General features: G+C 42.3%; 2 protein-coding genes across 3 annotated transcripts in view; one reads left to right on the top strand and one right to left on the bottom strand.

Annotated features, from left to right (window-relative positions):
• Positions 1–3691, bottom strand: part of elmod2 (ELMO/CED-12 domain containing 2) — a 15289-nt gene extending 11598 nt beyond the window's left edge. The window contains exons 1-3 of the mRNA XM_061922917.2: positions 3515–3691; positions 652–801; positions 532–560 (exon numbers count right to left, since the gene is read on the bottom strand). Of these exons, the coding sequence (XP_061778901.1) occupies positions 532–560; positions 652–796 (174 nt within the window). The 5' untranslated portion in view covers positions 797–801; positions 3515–3691. The remainder of the gene's footprint in view (positions 1–531; positions 561–651; positions 802–3514) is intronic.
• Positions 3189–18768, top strand: gprin3b (GPRIN family member 3b). Of its 2 annotated transcripts, XM_061922916.1 has the most exons (3): positions 3189–3282; positions 13215–13308; positions 16595–18768. In XM_061922916.1, the coding sequence occupies exon 3, from the start codon at positions 16645–16647 to the stop codon at positions 18244–18246; it is 1602 nt and encodes a 533-aa protein (XP_061778900.1). In that variant the 5' UTR covers positions 3189–3282; positions 13215–13308; positions 16595–16644; the 3' UTR covers positions 18247–18768. The 2 variants fall into 2 exon arrangements, with proteins under 2 accessions (XP_061778900.1, XP_061778899.1); XM_061922915.1 differs by lacking the exons at positions 3189–3282; positions 13215–13308 and adding an exon at positions 12690–13185.

The following is an 18768-nucleotide window of genomic DNA, read 5'->3' as shown; positions in this document are numbered from 1 at the left end:
ATAGACAGACAACATTCACACTCATACTAAATATTGTAATTTGCGAATATCTGTTTGAATCGAATCGTCGCCCCAAGAATCGGATCGAATTGTGAAGTGCCCAAAGATTCCCATCTCTATCAGTCAGGCACAACATTTCCTGGCAAATGCTTTTTGATTCATGTATTCCTCGATCATTACTATACTGCAGTAGGTACTGTATATGTAGATGTTATGGCAATACACGATAAAGGGGTACCCAAAGAAGAGTCCGGTGAGCTTATTTACAAGCCCCTGTATTCATTTATGGTTTGTGATATTTCGAAAATGAAGACCACGGGCCAAGTTTAACAAGACAAGATGTTCCAGATGATAAAAATCAGGATGAATTCTGTTCACAACTGGGACAACTAAGACCTTTGCACCAGTGATAGGTGTGATGGGTTTAAAGGCTCTCGATGCGCTGTATTACGTAAGATAAACTAATAGCAAAACTCTGACCCCATTTCGTAAAAGCCTACTGCCTACCATGAAATGGCACTGACTGCTTACCTTGCTCTTTGAAGACTCCACGGAGTATTCTGCAACAGCACAGACACACAAGAAATGATATATAACAAACAAAACTGACAAAATCCAGATGAAATGTCACATTCGGGATGATTTTCTCACCTGTTTTTGTTGTTCTGGTGGCACCCGGTTTGTAGCCCGAGCATATCCTCTGCAACTCGCACGTGCCTGTGGCCTGCCTAATGAGCCATTTCAGCCAGTACCTGAGGTAGGATGTGTAGACGTACTGCCAGATATATGCTAACATGTTTCCTAAAAGGGAAAGAGAAGAGACAAGGGGTCACAGTAAAAATAGGTAAATGATAAATAGGAGGAAGAGATAATAATCACATCTACAGGATTATGGACTGTTTTGTGCTTTCCAAGGTAGTCAAAGATGATAAGAGGTTTTTTTTTTTTTTATAACAGAATAACACATTTTTTAAAATAAATTAATCTAAAAAAGTGAAGAATACTGAAAATGATGAAACATACACTGTAATCAAGAGCACAGCAGTTTTTTCTATGCATTCAAACATGCTAAAAGATTATACAACACTAACAGAATGTTGTGTAAATATATATTTTTAAATATCAATATGTAAAAAAAAAAAATTGAAAAAAAATTCAAATGCAAAACAATAAAAAGTACAGTACATTGTGCTTCTTTTGGTACTCAAATATGCTAAACAAGTTTTAAAAAAAAAACTATTTTTTTTATAAATATATACCGTATTGTACCGTCACAGTTTTTTTCATACTTTTGGCCGGGGGTGCGACTTATACTCAGGAGCGACTTATGTGTGAAATTATTAACACATTAGCGTAAAATATCAAATAATATTATTTATCTCATTCACGTAAGAGACTAGACGTATAAGATTTCATGGGATTTAGCGATTAGGAGTGACAGATTGTTTGGTAAACGTATAGCATGTTCTATATGTTATAGTTATTTGAATGACTCTTACCATAATATGTTACATTAACATACCAGTTGGTTATTTATGCCTCATATAACGTACACTTATTCAGCCTGTTGTTCACTATTCTTTATTTATTTTAAATTGCCTTTCAAATGTCTATTCTTGGTGTTGGCTTTTATCAAATAAATTTCCCCCAAAAATGCAACTTATACTCCAGTGCGACTTATATATGTTTTTCCCTTCTTTATTATGCATTTTCGACCGGTGCGACTTATACTCCGGAGCGATTTATACTCCGAAAAATACGGTATTTGTCGCCATCGTGTGGTCAGGGCAGTTAATATATCTTTGAGAAGTGTGTACTTTGAATAAATGATAAATAAATGGGTTGTACTTGTATAGCGCTTTTCTACCTTCAAGGTACTCAAAGCGCTTTGACACTACTTCCACATTTACCCATTCACACACACATTCACACACTGATGGAGGGAGCTGCCATGCAAGGCGCTAACCAGCACCCATCAGGAGCAAGGGTGAAGTGTCTTGCTCAGCACACAACGGACATGACGAGGTTGGTACTAGGTGGGGATTGAACCAGGGACCCTCGGGTTGCACACGGCCACTCTGCCACTGCGCCACGCCGTCCAAACTTTATTGACCGGAAGTTCCATAAGCCAAGCAGATACATTTACGGTTTATGTTTTAATTGCTGATGCGTTATAATTTATTTTTAAATGTGCCAGAAAATAACCCGTTTCGTATACTGTTGTGTTTCAAGCAGATACATTTACGGTATATGTTTTAATTGCTGATGCGTTATAATTTATTTTTAAAATGCGCCAGAAAATAACCCGTTTCGTATACTGTTGATGTGTTTCAATGCGAAGTAGGGTGTACATTTTTTTTCCTGTATAGTATTTCTCCAGCAATGGTCATGTGGTGACATCAATTATGGTATTTTGAGAGCTAATCATTAAAGTCAAATATCACGCACGGCCCGCCACTGGTTAAACCACATTATGATGGATATGGGGGAGTTCCACAAACCACGTTAAACCCAGATTCCGATCTAACAAAGGTCTAAACTCATTCTCCTTCTATGCCACATCAATATGGAATGCACTCCCAACAGGTGTAAAAGAAAGGGCATCTCTATCCTCCTTCAAAACCGCACTAAAACAACACTTCCAGGCAACTTCAACCCTTGACTAACACCCTCCCCCCACCACATCCCACCTCCCCGGATTGTAATTAATCAAATGTAAATAATCAAATGTATATACTTGTTCTTATGCTTTCTGAACTCACTATGTTCTCTGATCGCTGTACATATCCTACCAAGTCAGACCTACACTGTTTCAATGTCCATTTCTCTGATGATGCAATTGTTGATGATCAATCAAACCCTCCTCATCCCACCCCCCGGATTGTAAATAATGTAAATAATTCAATGTATATACTCTGATGATTAACTTGTGTGATGACTGCATTATGCCGATAGTATATATTTGTACCATGAATTGATTTACTTGGACCCCGACTTAAACAAGTTGAAAAACTTTTTCGGGTGTCACCATTTAGTGGTCAATTGTACGGAATATGTACTGAACTGTGCAATCTACTAATAAAAGTTTCAATCAATCAATCAACCAATCAATGCAAAGCGAGAAACTTCACAGAAAGTTGGCCCTTCACCCAAAGCACGCATGCGCAGTGAGGCTTGCTAACACGCCGCTGCTGGCTGCCACAACAATGGTGATCTTGGACTAGCATCGATGCTAATAAATGCTAGCGTAAACACAAAACGCTGAGCCGACGTCACAGCCGTGTGAGTAAACTATCGTGTTCACTGCACTTTCATGTCGATACATATCTACATCACTACTTGTTAAAAACTTTATAAAGGAGCTAACAGCCTTCAGTGACTGATTAATGACAGTGAAAGCGTCGTCCAGACAACGGCTTGTCTGTTTGCTACCGGCAGCTAGCTTTGTTCGCTCGTTTTTCCAAATAAATTGTTCAAAGAGACCTAAACTCTTATGTTGGTGTGTGGTTCTTACCCTTCTTATCCTATTATTAAAACGAAACTGTATCCAATCTTATATTCAGCCACAAGCTGTGTGTAGTCAACGCGGACTGTTAGCAAAATGTCAGCTGGTGTGGCGTTCAGGGCCACGGACGCAAATCGGATTAAATTAATTTAATTTGAACAACCTGTATAATTTACTGTGACATTTGCAAGTTTATGTTTTCTCCTTTTGTGTACTTATGTAATTATTGTCAACATATGAAAACCGGTTGCCATTTTTGAATGAAACAAACAACTAGTGTGTGATGTGGGTCCGTTTACGTGACGTTTGTGAACGTCGCAGGCGCTCCTTTTCTTTTTTTTGGTGAGTTGGATGTTGCTGCAGCAGCGCCATCTAGTGTCGATATAGATAGAATAAAATAGAAAGTACTTTATTGATCCCTGGGGGGGATTTGCCACCACAGTTCGCTCACAATAGACAATAAACACTTAAGTATTTTTTTTTTACATGTGAATAAATATAAATACAGTCTATTTTACAGCATTATTCACATGTGAATAATATAAATACTAGGGGTGTGGGGAAAAAATCGATTCCAATTCAAATCGTGATTCTCACATTGTGCGATTCAGAATCGATTCTCATTTTTAAAAAATCGATTATTTTTTAAAAATGTTTTCCATTTATTATTCCATCCATCCATCCATCTTCTTCCGCTTATCCGAGGTCGGGTCGCGGGGGCAGCAGCCTAAGCAGGGAAGCCCAGACTTCCCTCTCCCCAGCCACTTCGTCCAGCTCTTCCTGTGGGACCCCGAGGCGTTCCCAGGCCAGCCGAGAGACATAGTCTTCCCAACGTGTCCTGGGTCTTCCCCGCGGCCTCCTACCGGTCGGACGTGCCCTAAACACCTCCCTAGGGAGGCGTTCGGGTGGCATCCTGACCAGATGCCCGAACCACCTCATCTGGCTCTTCTTGATGTGGAGGAGCAGCGGCTTTACTTTGAGCTCCTCCCGGATGGCAGAGCTTCTCACCCTATCTCTAAGGGAGAGCCCCGCCACCCGGCGGAGGAAACTCATTTCGGCCGCTTGTACCCGTGATCTTGTCCTTTCGGTCATAACCCAAAGCTCATGACCATAGGTGAGGATGGGAACGTAGATCGACCGGTAAATTGAGAGCTTTGCCTTCCGGCTCAGCTCCTTCTTCACCACAACGGATCGATACAGCGTCCGCATTACTGAAGACGCCGCACCGATCCGCCTGTCGATCTCACGATCCACTCTTTCCTCACTCGTGAACAGGTACTTGAACTCCACCATTCAATTCAATTTTTGTTTAATTAATCAATCCAACAAAACAATACACAGCAATACCATAACAATGCAATCCAAGACATACCCTCATCCGCTCTCTTTTCCTGAAAGCTGATCTGTCCAGTTTTGGAGTTGATGTCAGCAGGCCAGGGAAGCTAGGGCCGATATTCTTCTCTTGATCATCTTCGGTGGCATAAGAGACAGTAGAAGCGGACATCCAGGGGGTTTAGCTCGCTCGTCTGCGGGAACAAACTACCGCCATTGCTTGCCGTGCTACCGAGGTCCTTTGTCCCTGAATTGCCCACACACTCCGGCAGATTCAATGGGGGTCTGGCGGCAGATTTCTTTGACTTTATCGTTGGAAATGCATCTGCTTTGAGTGTCGCAGGATATCCACACATTCTTGCCATCTCTGTCGTAGCATAGCTTTCGTCGGTAAAGTGTGCGGAACAAACGACTGACCATTTCGTCGGCTTTCCCCACAGCCTCGTATTTTGAACAAATTTCGTCCAATTTCTTGCCACTTTCGCATCTTTGGGCCACTGGTGCAACTTGAATCCGTCCCTGTTCGTGTTGTTACACCATCCGACAACACACCGACGAAAGTGAGAAAATCAAATCAAATCAAATCAACTTTATTTATAAAGCACATTTAAAATTTACCACAGGGGTAGCCAAAGTGCTGTACAATGAACAGGTTAAAAGATAAAACGAGTACCGAGCAAACACAACACAACACAAACAGAACACGATAAAAAATAAATAATTAAAATAGAATAAATAAAAACATAAAAACAGGGTCACAGCAGGTGTATTATGGGGCGCCATTGCAGGATGGATATCACTCAGTGTTAAAAGCCATGGAATAAAAGTATGTTTTTAAGAGAGATTTAAAAACAGGAAGAGAGGAGGCTTGTCTAACACTCAGGGGTAGGTCGTTCCAGAGCTTGGGAGCAGCAACGGCGAAAGCTCTGTCACCTCTAAGCTTCAGCCTTGTGTCAGGGACCGTCAACAGCAGCTGATCGGCTGATCTTAAGGATCGGGTGGGGCAGTAAGGCTGAAGGAGGTCGGAGAGATAGGTTGGCGCGAGGTTGTTTAGACATTTAAAAACAAATAAAAGGAGTTTAAAATTGATTCGGTAACGCACAGGGAGCCAGTGAAGGGACGCTAAAATAGGGGTGATGTGCTCACGTCTGCGGGTCTGTGTTAGCAGACGAGCAGCAGAGTTCTGCACGAGCTGCAGGCGGGCGAGGGAGGCCTGGCTAATGCCTACATACAGGGCATTGCAGTAATCAAGACGAGTCGAGATAAAGGCGTGGATTAATTTCTCAAGATCATGTCTTGATAGAAGCGGTTTCACTTTCGCTATTTGGCGTAATTGATAAAAGCTTTTTTGAACGACGCTGCTGATTTGTTTTTCGAATTTAAAATCTGAGTCAAACTTTACCCCCAGGTTTGTGACACAGTCGCTGAGATACGGGGTCAGAGTGCCGAGGTCAACGTTGGGGGAGGGAGAGCGACTTGGACCTAACAACATAACTTCTGTTTTATCTTCATTTAGGCTCAGGAAGTTAGCTGAAAGCCAGACTTTGATGTCGTGCAGGCAGTCAATAAGATGTTGAACCGTGTTATTTTGTGCCATGGGAAAATAAATCTGGCAATCATCGGCCAAATGGCGGATTGCTTCCCGATGTGACGTCACGTTGTGACGTCATCGCTCCGAGAGCGAATAATAGAAAGGCGTTTAATTCGCCAAAATTCACCCATTTAGAGTTCGGAAATCGGTTAAAGAAATATATGGTCTTTTTTCTACAACATCAAGGTATATATTGACGCTTACATAGGTCTGGTGATAATGTTCCCCTTTAAGCCTGCCATTGCCGGTCAGCTGGGCTGGTGTCATTGTTTCATGCAATGCCATAGTTTATGCTGTTTGTTCGCTTCATGCCGCGTCCACGTGAGTTTTATTTGCTTCACGCAACCCTGCTACTTAAGTTGTTTGTTTCATGCCAACGTTACGTGTTTATTTCTTGTCCATAGTCCATACTAATAGTAGCATTAGCTTCGAGTGCGACTTGTTTTCCGTTTTTTTGTACTACTTTGATATTTTGTGGAATAAATAATGTTCCAACCTGCACGCCATGTTCGTAGTGGTCCGTCTGCATTTCGGGAGAACGAACCCCGCAGCAAGCTGCGACCTAAATGTGACACTTATGGCCTGAGGGAAGAATTTGTTACTGTTACTTATACCTCTTGTATATTTGGAGTAATGGAAACAAAATTAAGACGCCATGAACACCATTTGATCACACCTTGTGTGTCATTTAAAAAAAACAACAACACATGATTGCAGTCTAAAAATGTCACATACAGTGATTGTGTCCACCTAACAGTAATTCATAGTGGATTTCCAATTATTCTTCACAGTTTGCTGACAACCTCGAGCATGAAGCCGACTGAGTTGGGGCGTGTCTCTTAGGTGGTTCAGTGGTTCCATATTGTTTGTGTGTGTGTGTTGGTTGTTGTTGTTGCCTCATTCATCTCAACACAAGCACACTGCAAAAAGTCAGTGTTCAAAAACAAGAAGAAAAAAAAAATACAAAAATTAGGGGTATTTTACTTGAACTAAGCAAAATTATCTGCCAATAGAACAACACAATTTGGCTTGTCAAGACTTTCCAAAACAAGTAAAATTAGCTAACCTCAATGAACCCAAAAATACCTTAAAATAAGTATATTCTCACTAATAACAAGTGCACTTTTCTTGGTAGAAAAAAAAGAGACCTTTTTGCTCAATATGTTGAAAAATATTCTTAAATGAAGTAAATGCTAGTGCCATTATCTTGACATAATGATATGCGCTCGGCATTATATTTCTTGAAACCAGCAAACTTATACTAAAAACTAGTTTATTGTTCTTAATGGAAAGGCAACAAGGCAACCGCTTGTTACTCTCAGAGTCTCCTTTCTGCTAAGGCAAATCGTATGGTATAAAAAAAATGCGTTTTTCCATCGACAACATGACATCGCGCCAAGTGCGTGCTCTTTCAGTCAATTAGCGCACATATATACAGCCCTGCCCCCGGCCAAAAATGTTTTGATTGTGATTTTGAGGAATTTACCTGAAAGTGCATGAACTATCCATCCATCTGTTCAAAATTGTTAGAAATTGTTAAATGTTTAAATATTAACTGTCAGTTTACTGTACTGTGTTAACTGTACTACTATATGAGTACCTATTTTTTATTGTTTCATTGAAAATAAAACAGCAAAGTCCATTTGGCTGTCATCTGTTTTAATTATGAGACACAATTGTGTCAGTCATGATTTTTTTTTTCATGCTTGAAATAAGAAATTATTACTTTAAAAAAAGTAGTTTTATACTTGTGAGTGTTGATGACGCAGCTTTGCAACAGTTGATATTCTAGTTTCAAGCATGTTTTACTCATCAAATCTCAGCAACAAGCTGTAATATCTTACTGAGATCATTTAGGAGCAAAACACTTAAAACAAGTAAAACACTCTAACATGAAATCTGCTTAGTGAGAAGAATTATCTTATTAGACAGAAAATAAGCAAATATCACCCTTATTTGAGATATTTCATCTTACTTAGATTTCAGTTTTTGCAGTGCACACTCACCTGACTCCTCCCTAATTCACTTCTAACCTCTGGCCCACCCCCGAAGTAAACAATAGTGCACGGCTGACCCACAATGCACTGTGTTGTAATCAAAGTGTGCATGTCACTCTGCTGCTGACCTCCACTAAATGGAACTCAGTGCACTCTTGCTTGACCGGTGGAGAAAGACCTCCTCAGGGTGTGTGTGTGTGTGTGTGTGTGTGTGTGTGCTGAGCACATATCGTCATTGCACTTGATGATTATACTACAAAATGGGAACGGATGATAGACGGAGCGCTTTATAATAATTATCTTGGGGCTTGTGGTGTTTAGTTACATACCATTTTCAAGTATCATACCGCACTGGCACATATAAGAGGACACAACAAATGTTCTCTTCCAAAAACATTATACAATATAATATTACCGTTGTAAACTTTTGTGTGAAAAGTACTGTGCTCACCTGCAGAGATAGCCAGGCATCTATTAGGGGTCAGGGGTTCCCCTTAGGGGCGATGGACGGCTGAGTAGCGCTCATACAGCAGCAGCCATCCGCCGTAGCTCCCACTCCCTCCCCTCTGTTGCAAGTTTTGTTGATTCTATGTAGCTTGTTTATGTGTGCTATGGCTATGAGTTTTTTTCCCCTCGGCCTCAGTCTGGACCCCTTCCCTGGAGTCCAGCCTTTGACTGAATATTTTTTTACTCTCTCCCGCCCGCCTCCCCAACGTTTACCTGTTTCTCACCTTGTTTTGTAAGGCGCGACGTCAGCGATCCTTTTTATGTCTTCCTGTAATGTTTGTCTGATTTTAAATGGGATTGTGCTGAAAATCCCAATTTCCCCCCGGGGATTAGTAAAGTCACTCCGATTCTGGATAGAGGGAAGGACGTTTTTCATGACATAGAATCCATCCGGAATTTTGTGTTTTCCATGAAAAGTCACACTTATTCACCACCATACGTTGTGAAATGAATAGAGTATAGAGTCAAGACATTGACAAGGTTAGAAATAATGATTTGTATTTGAAATAAGATTTTTTTACATCAAACTTAGCTTTCGTCAAAGAATCCTCCATTTGCAGCAATTACAGCATTGCAGACCTTTGGCATTCTAGCTGTTAATTTGTTGAGGTAATCTGGAGAAATTGCACCCCACGCTTCTAGAAGCAGCTCCCACAAGTTGGATTGGTTGGATGGGCACTTCTTGCGTACCATACGGTCAAGCTGCTCCCACAACAGCTCAATGGGGTTCAGATCTGGTGACTGCGCTGGCCACTCCATTACCGATAGAATACCAGCTGCCTGCTTCTTCTCTGAATAGTTCTTGCACAATTTGGAGGTGTGTTTTGGGTCATTGTCCTGTTGTAGGATGAAATTGGCTCCAACCAAGCGCTGTCCACTGGGTATGGCATGGCGTTGCAAAATGGAGTGATAGCCTTCCTTATTCAGAATCCCTTTCACCCTGTACAAATCTCCCACCTTACCAGCACCAAAGCAACCCCAGACCATCACATGACCTCCACCACGCTTAACAGATGGCGTCAGGCATTCTTCCAGCATCTTTTCAGTTGTTCTACGTCTCACAAACGTTCTTCTTTGTGATCCAAACATCTCAAACTTGGATTCATCCATCCACAACACTTTTTTCCAGTCTTCCTCTGCCCAATGTCTGTGTTCTTTTGCCCATCTTAATCTTTTTCTTTTATTGGCCAGTCTCAGATATGGCTTTTTCTTTGCCACTCTGCCATGAAGCCCAGAATCCCGCAGCCGCCTCTTCACTGTAGATGTTGACACTGGTGTTTTGCGGGTACTATTTAATGAAGATGCCAGTTGTTGACCTGTGAGGCGTCTGTCTCTCAAACTAGAGACTCTAATGTACTTATCTTCTTGCTCAGTTGTGCAACGCGACATCCCACTTCTTTTTCTACTCTGGTTAGAGCCTGTTTGTGCTGTCCTCTGAAGGGAGTAGTACACACCGTTGTAGGAAATCTTCAATTTCTTAGCAATTTCTCGCATGGAATAGCCTTCATTTCTAAGAACAAGAATAGACTGTCGAGTTTCAGATGAAAGTTCTCTTTTTCTGGCCATTTTGAGCGTTTAATTGACCCCACAAATGTGATGCTCCAGAAACTCAATCTGCTCAAAGGAAGGTCAGTTTTGTAGCTTTTGAAAAAGAGCTATACTGTTTTCAGATGTGTGAACATGATTGCACAAGGGTTTTCTAATCATCAATTAGCCTTCTGAGCCAATGAGCAAACACATTGTACCATTAGAACACTGGAGTGATAGTTGCTGGAAATGGGCCTCTATACACCTATGTAGATATTGCACCAAAAACCAGACATTTGCAGCTAGAATAGCCATTTACCACATTAGCAATGTATAGAGTGTATTTCTTTAAAGTTAAGACTAGTTTAAAGTTATCTTCATTGAAAAGTACAGTGCTTTTCCTTCAAAAATAAGGACATTTCAATGTGACCCCAAACTTTTGAACGGTAGTATATATATATATATATATATGTATATTACATATTGTGTATATATATATTTCTCACGCAATGATTGATTGAAAGAGCGCGCAAGCGTGATGATGTCACGTTATCGATGGGAAAATACAATTTTAAGTTAAAGTTAAAGTACCAATGATTGTCACACACACACTCGGTGTGGTGAAATTTGTCCTCTGCACTTGACCCATCACCCTTGTTCACCCCCTGGGAGGCGAGGGGAGCCGTGAGCAGCAGAGGTGGCCGCGCTCGGGAATAATTTTTGGTGATTTAACCCCCAATTCCAACCCTTGATGCTGAGTGCCAAGCAGGGAGGTAATGGCTCCCATTTTTATAGTCTTTGGTATGACTCGGCCGGGGGTTTGAACTCAAGACTTACCCATCTCAGGTCGGACACTCTAACCACAAAGCCACTGAGCGTGAGCCTGAGCGGCTAGGAGACACCGAGAGTAACAAGCGGTAGAAAACGGATTAGTAAAAGGACCGATCCAAAAAAAGAAAAATAATATATATATATACTAGAGATGCGCGGATAGGCAATTATTTCATCCGCAACCGCATCACAAAAGTCGTCAACCATCCGCCATCCACCCGAACTAACATTTAATCAAAACCGCACCCGCCCGCCATCCGCCACCCGCCCGTTGTTATATATCTAATATAGACGATGCAAGGCATTAGTGAGGTTATAAAGCTTTTGCCTGTTAAAGAAAGGAGACTGATCCAAATTCAGCAGAGACATTCAATGCGTGCCACCCTGTCACGGCCCAGACGCACACCAGTGCGCAATCATCTGGGAGCCGCGCTGAGCGCACCTCCAAGCGCGCTCACGCCACTCAAACTGCTGCAGGCAGCTGCGTTCTATCTTGTTTTAACATCCTGTGGCACTCTTCTGGGATCACGGCGGACGAAACTGCTCATGCTCAGGGTGTTTGTGGAGGTTCGGGGTTTTGCACAAATGTGATGCACCATGTTAGATGTCCCGGTTTTGTGACTGTCGTAGACATAAACAGCGTCTCAGCTCTTGCAAATCACGTAGCCAGCATTACTATCATCCTGATTTACAACCTCATAAAAACGAGTCCACGCTGAACTTTTCTGGCCTTTTTTCCCCCTGGTCTTTAGTATTCCCTTTTTTAGTTTGTCGCGTACCACGTTTGCTGCCGGCGTTGCCATCTCTTTTTTTTTTCTTTTTCTGTTGTGGCATATGCTGCAGGTGCCTGCTCGTTTTTCGTATGTGGGTAACAACATTTAACTATGTATATATATTTCCGAATTGGTTTAACTGCCACCCGCCTGAATCTATTTAAAATCTAATTTTTTTAAATTTCAACCGCCCGACCCGACCCGCGGATAAAATCTAATTTTTTTTTATTTCAACCGCTCGACCCGCGGATAATCCGGACTCCATCTCTAATATATACTTCTTTTTTTTTTAATACACGGGCCGTAGATTGGGGACCCCTGGGTTAATCCAATCAGAATCAGAAGTACTTTATTAATCCCCGAGGGGAAACATAATTAATTAATTCCACATACTGATATTCTAAAGTGTTATACGTGCATACAAATGTTTTAAATGAGATTTTCCTCTAAGGTTATAGTTCACCTCTTTTGTTGAGAAGAATTGTTGTACATTCCTGACTAGCAGGTTATAGTTTGCTTTGTACGTCATTTTAGATGTTTGCAAATGCACCAAATCGTTGAATTTCAATATTTGTGACTCAATAAATAAAGGGTTTGAATGTATTATTCTAATTGATATTTTTTCTAAAACCGTTTTTTTTTGTATTTGGAAGGTTTGGGTTTTTTTTGCACTGTAATGTTGCACTATTGCATCTATAAAAACAAGTCACAGTGGGTGAATGAAGCATCCTGCCCTCATCCATTCATCATGCGTGTTTTTTTTTCTCTCTCTCTCTCTCTCTCTCTTTCTCGCGTTTTACTCCGTCGCACCGTGCGTGGACCAGCCTATACCAGGGGGGATGCCACTCAGCGTGTTTTTTCTTCTCTCATTCGCGTAAAAAGGCTGCGATCTTTAGTGACAAGCCTGCTTATCGGTGAGTCACTGCAGCGTGGATTGTGTGCGGTGCATCTCCTCCTCTTCCTCACAAAAAAAAAAAAAAAAAGAGTATCTTGCAGGAGGGCGTGTCTGCATGCCACGGAGACTGTGTTTTCCCCTTCATATTCATGTGAGGACTCCACGGACACAGCTGCAGCGCGCCTTCAAGGGACTTTAAAGCGGTGCTTTCTCCCTCACGTCTAAAGGTAAGTCCCCTTTTCTCTTGTTTCCACAGTGCGTGTTGTGATGCTGCGTGCACCCGCAAGGTCACACGTAATAAGCAGCGGCAGCACACCTTACTGGCCTGCATGTCAACACTGCAAGAATAGGTTACCTCACTTCTCCTTTATTATCACTGTTCTTTCCGTTTTGTGATCATGTACCTGCTGCACGCAGGTTAAATCCATCCATTTTCTACCGCTTGTCCGTTTTGGGGTGGCGGGGGGTGCTGGAGCCTAAATCGTCAGCTTTCAATGGAAAGCCAAGCGGAGGGCGTGCAATGACAACGCGGATGTCTCCCATCAATATTTGCTCCATGGTGACAGACAGGCACACATGTCTATTCAGTGAAGCACCTGCTTGCTTTTGGAAGCCATGCTGAATGCTCTAGATCAGGGGTCTCCAAACTACGGCCCGTGGGCCAGATGAACAAAATCCGGCCAGAGGCTAGTCCCGAGTTAAACATTTTTATTTTTATTTTTTTTCTAAATTATTATTTTTTTAATTTATCCCACATGTCCCGAAACTACGCCCGCCACTGTCCAAAATTTGGCCCGCGGGCAGCCTGAGTAAAATAATTTTATTTATTTTATTTTTTATTTTGAGATAGGCTCCAGCGCCCCCCGCACCCCCGAAGGGAATAAGCGATAGAAAATGGATGGATGGATTTTTTAAGTGTCCAAAAGGCTAGTCTCGAGTTTAAAAAATATCTATTTTTTTTTTTTTCTAAATTATAATTTTTTACATTTATCCCACAGGTCCCCAAACTACGACCCACGAGCCAAATACGGCCCGCCATTGTCCAAAATCTGGCCCGCGGGTAGCCTGAGTAAAAAAACAAAAAAAAAACACATATATATAATATATATATATATATGTCCAAAATCTGTCCGGAGGCTAGTCCCGAGTTAAAAAATTACATATATTTTTTTTTAATTATTATTTTTTAAATCTATTCCAGGGGTCTCCAAATCACGGCCCGCCAGCGTTCAAAATCCGGCCCCATTGTAGTACCAAGTAAAAAAAATTGTTTATTTTTTTTCTAAATTATAATTTTATTAATCTATCCCAGAGGTCTCCAAACTAACGCCCACGGGCCAGTTACGGCCCGCCAACGTCCAAAATCCAGCACGAGGCTAGTCAAGAGTTAAACATTTATTTATTTATTTTTTCTAAATTATAATTTCTTTAATTTATCCCACAGGTCCCCAAACTATGGCCCGCTGGCCAAATACGGCCCGCCACTGTCCAAAATTTGGCCCGCGGGCAGCCTGAGTAAAATAATTTTATTTATTTTATTTTTTATTTTGAGATAGGCTCCAGCGACCCCGAAGGGAATAAGCGGTAGAAAATGGATACATGGATTTTTTAAGTGTCCAAAAGGCTAGTCTCGAGTTTAAAAAAGATATATTTTTTATTTTTTTCCAAATTATAATTTTTTACATTTATCCCACAGGTCCCCAAACTACGACCCACGGGCCAGTTACGGCCCACCATTGTCCAAAATCTAGCCCGCGGGTAGCCTAAAAAAAAAAAAAATAATAATAAATATATATATATATATATATATATATATATATATATATGTATACATATATATATATATATATATATGTATATATATATATGTCTAAAATCTGTCCCGAGGCTAGTCCCGAGTTAAAAAATTACATATATATTTTTTTAATGATTATTTTTTAAATCTATCCCAGGGGTCTCCAAACCACGGCCCGCCAGCGTTCAAAATCCGGCCCCATTGTAGTCCCAAGTAAAAAAAATTTTTTTTTTTTTTTTCTAAATTATAATCTTATTAATCTATCCCAGAGGTCCCCAAACTAACGCCCACGGGCCAGTTACGGCCCGCCAACGTCCAAAATCTAGCACGAGGCTAGTCAAGAGTTAAACATTTTTATATATTTTTATTTTTTCTAAATTATAATTTCTTTGAATTTATCCCACAAGTCCCCAAACTATGGCCCGCGGGGCAGATACGGCCAGCCACTGTCCAAAATCTGACCCGCGGGTAGTCCTGAGTAAAAAAATATATATATATATAAAAGTATAGTTTCCAAAATCCGGCACGAGGCTAGTCCCGAATTATTATTATTATTTTTTTTTTAATTATAATTTTTTTAATCTCTCCCAGGGGTCTCTAAACCACGGCCCGCCAGCGTCCAAAATCCGGTCCCATTGTAGTCCCAAGTAAAAAAATATATATTTTTTTTCTAAATTATAATTTTTTTTATTTATCCCACAGGTCCCCAAACTACGGCCCACTGGCCAGATACGGCCCGCCACTGTCCAAAATCTGACCCGCGGGTAGTCCTGAGTAAAAAAAATATATATATAAAAGCATAGTTTCCAAAATCCTGCACGAGGCTAGTCCCGATTTAAAAAAATATTATTATTTGTATTTTTTTAAATAATAATTTTTTTAATTTATCCCAGAGGTCTCCAAACCACGGCCCGCCAGCGTCCAAAATCAGGCCCCAGGGTAGTACCGAGTAAAAAAAATATTGTTTGTCATTTTTTTTTCAGAATTATAATTTCTTAAATCTATCCCAGGGGTCCCCAAACCATAGCCCACAGTCCAGATACAGCACACTAGCGTTTTTTTTCTTCTAAATTATAATTTTTTTAATTTATCCCACAGGTCCCCAAACTACAGCCTGCGGTCCAGATACGACCCGCCACTGTCCAAAATCTGGCCTGCGGGTAGCCTGAGTAAAATATATATGTATATTTTTTGTATTTTTAAGTGTCCAAAATCCGGCCCGAGGCTAGTCCCGAATTAAAATATTACATATATTTTTTAAATTATAACTTTTTAAATTATCATTAAAAAAAAAAATTATAATTTTTTTCACACGAATTTTTTTTTAAATATATACCTCAAGGTCTCCAAACCACGGCCCGCCAGCGTCCAAAATCCAGCCTGAGGGTAGTCCCGGGTAAAAAAAAATTCTCAAAATTACCATTTTTTTTTACATCTATCCCAGAGGTCCCCAAACTACGGCCCGCAGGCCAGATATGGCAGGCCTTTTATTTTGAGATGCCTGAATTTGCAGAAGGTCTTCCCAAAAACTGTAATGGAAAGTGAATGGGCGGCACAGCAGGACACAAACGTGAGCAACACACTACCGTAGCTGCGTGAGCTACAGTGCTAACACTGAAGTCACATAACATTTTGCTAGGTTAGCCTATCCGCTGAAAAAAACCTCCAAAATGATCAAGCGTCCGTCTGTAGCTGACTGGTGGAGAGTTGGCAGAGCTCCGAGCTTTATTTAAAGACATGTGGCGAAGCCTCTCCTTTGGAGATGCAAGTACAGTAGAGTTAATTCCGTGCACATCATGTTATGAGTTTGCTTGATTAATTGTTTTTTTTCCCTTCCATAGGGGAGTGCACGTCTGGATTACAACAACAAGACTGACTTCGTCCATCCAGCATGGGGTCCAACCCAAAACAGACAGTGACCGTCCAGATGGTGCCTCAGGTGGTGCCTGTGTTGGACACGCTTGCTAATAAGGAAGCCAATGCCAACTGGGTAAAGGAACCCAACTTGAAACTCTCCCAGGTTTCCAATACATCGGAACACAATCAGGATCAGATACCCATCACGGGACCTAAAGCAACGTCCGTCCAACCGGATGGAACTCTTAAAACGACGGCGGACTTGTCGAGTCAAAGTTTGTCTGATGCAGGAGGCCAGCAGAGAGATGCTAATGCTAATATTAGCAACCTCTTAAGCCTGACTGAGGAAAACGTCATCTGCAAAAGCCACGTTTCTGTGCTAAGCACTGCCGCAAAGACGTTGCCTGAGGACAAGCTGGTGGTCAAAACCGCACCGCGGAATATCTCGGCAAAACTTGGCGAGTCAAGACACCTTACACCGGATAAAGGAAGCACGTCAGAGAGTCCAAAGGAAACCAATCATAAACGGAGGCGCTCTGTTTGTCTTCAAGAGTCGCTCCAACTCAACACAAACTCGCCTTTGACTAATAGCCGAGACGTATCCGTAGACCATCACCAGCCAGAACCCTCGCAGATGGATGCCTTGCAGCATGTCGACAGGGCTGTCCAGCAGGTCGAACCCCTCAGGAAGCTCTACAAGGAGGCCTCGACGATGACCTCCTCGCTGTCATCCACTCCGGTCAAGCAAAGCAGAGACGTAGAAGTCCAGGTGGTCGCTAGCACCTGCAGCAAAGCCGTTTCCACCAGCCCAAGCCTGCTGGCCTTCAGGCTGAACGCTGGCGCCCCGGAGGAGGTGCAGAGCCTCGCCGTCATCTACCAGGCTGATGGGAATTTGGGATTCCATCAGACGGGGTTACCGCAGATACTCCCGGCTTCTGCAGACCCGCGTTCGGAGAGGCTGACCGTCGAGGCGGAAATGTGCCCCGCCAGAAATGAGGCCAAGCTCGGGGTAAAGCCCAAAGATACCGCAGCTTCCCAACTCAAGCCTGTTTATCAAATCAACATTGAGCATAGCAACCAGAAGGAGAGCGAGACTAAAAACCGCACTTCAAGACCATCTCCAAAGATGGCGGTTCCTAGAAAGACGGGACTCGTCCACAAGGCCATCACGACCCAGACATCCACACCGGCAAATATGCCGTCCAAGTGCGTGGAAACAAAATGTCCTCAAGAAAACCGGAAAGGTAAAAACTCAGCGAAGGAGCCAGACTCCGGCAAGCAAAAGACTGAAGCCGAGAGAAGTGACGAAGAGGATGAGGACCAGAAGCAGAAGGGAAAGAGCGTCCACGACGTCGTCTGGGACGAGCAGGGCATGACGTGGGAGGTCTACGGCGCGTCCGTGGATCCGGAGTCCCTGGGTTTCGCCATCCAGAGCCACCTGCAGTGCAAAATCAAGGAGCAGGAGCGGAAATTGATCGCTCAGACCTCCTTCCGCAAGTCCATCACCGGCCTGGACTCGCCGCTCGCCGGCAAAAAGAACAAGCGGCGGCAGCACAACCTGTTCAGGTCCATGCTGCGGAACGTGCGACGGCCCAACTGCTGCGTGCGCCCCCCTCCTTCCTCTGTCCTTGACTAGCGGTCGAGCCAATTTCAGACTGCCTCACCCTCCCGCCACAGAGGTCAAGGTACTTGTCCCCCGCTGGTCACAACAGCGATGCCACGTTAAAGCCGTACTCGGGACGGCGCTTCCTGTGAGTATCTGGGAATGTTTGTAGACTAGAGCCGTGACGTTTGTGATCGAGGGAGATATATTGTATGGCTAGAAAGTCACAGGTATAAGAGGAACAACTACTTTTATAGGAAATAACAGAGGCAATAACAATAGAGAAACGCATGTCTATTAGTCGCAATGTACGCAAAGAATATGGCATTAAAAGAAGTTAGCGGTCACAAGCAGGATACTGTATGATTTGCTGTCAAAACTACGTGTGCAAATACATGAAACCATTCTTTGATGTGTTTGGGGGTCCTTGTATTTGTAAGTCCTCATTTCTAGTGAGCGCAGTTTCAAAACAAACTAAAAAGACTGTATGCATACACGCCTGTCTCTCATTGGTTTTCTATTAAAAGTGTTAGGAACTCGCATGGCTGCCGTTCT

Source organism: Nerophis lumbriciformis, linkage group LG27 (assembly GCF_033978685.3).
Source record: "Nerophis lumbriciformis linkage group LG27, RoL_Nlum_v2.1, whole genome shotgun sequence".
Taxonomy (NCBI): domain Eukaryota; kingdom Metazoa; phylum Chordata; class Actinopteri; order Syngnathiformes; family Syngnathidae; genus Nerophis; species Nerophis lumbriciformis.
This window is presented reverse-complemented; position numbering and strand designations above follow the sequence as displayed.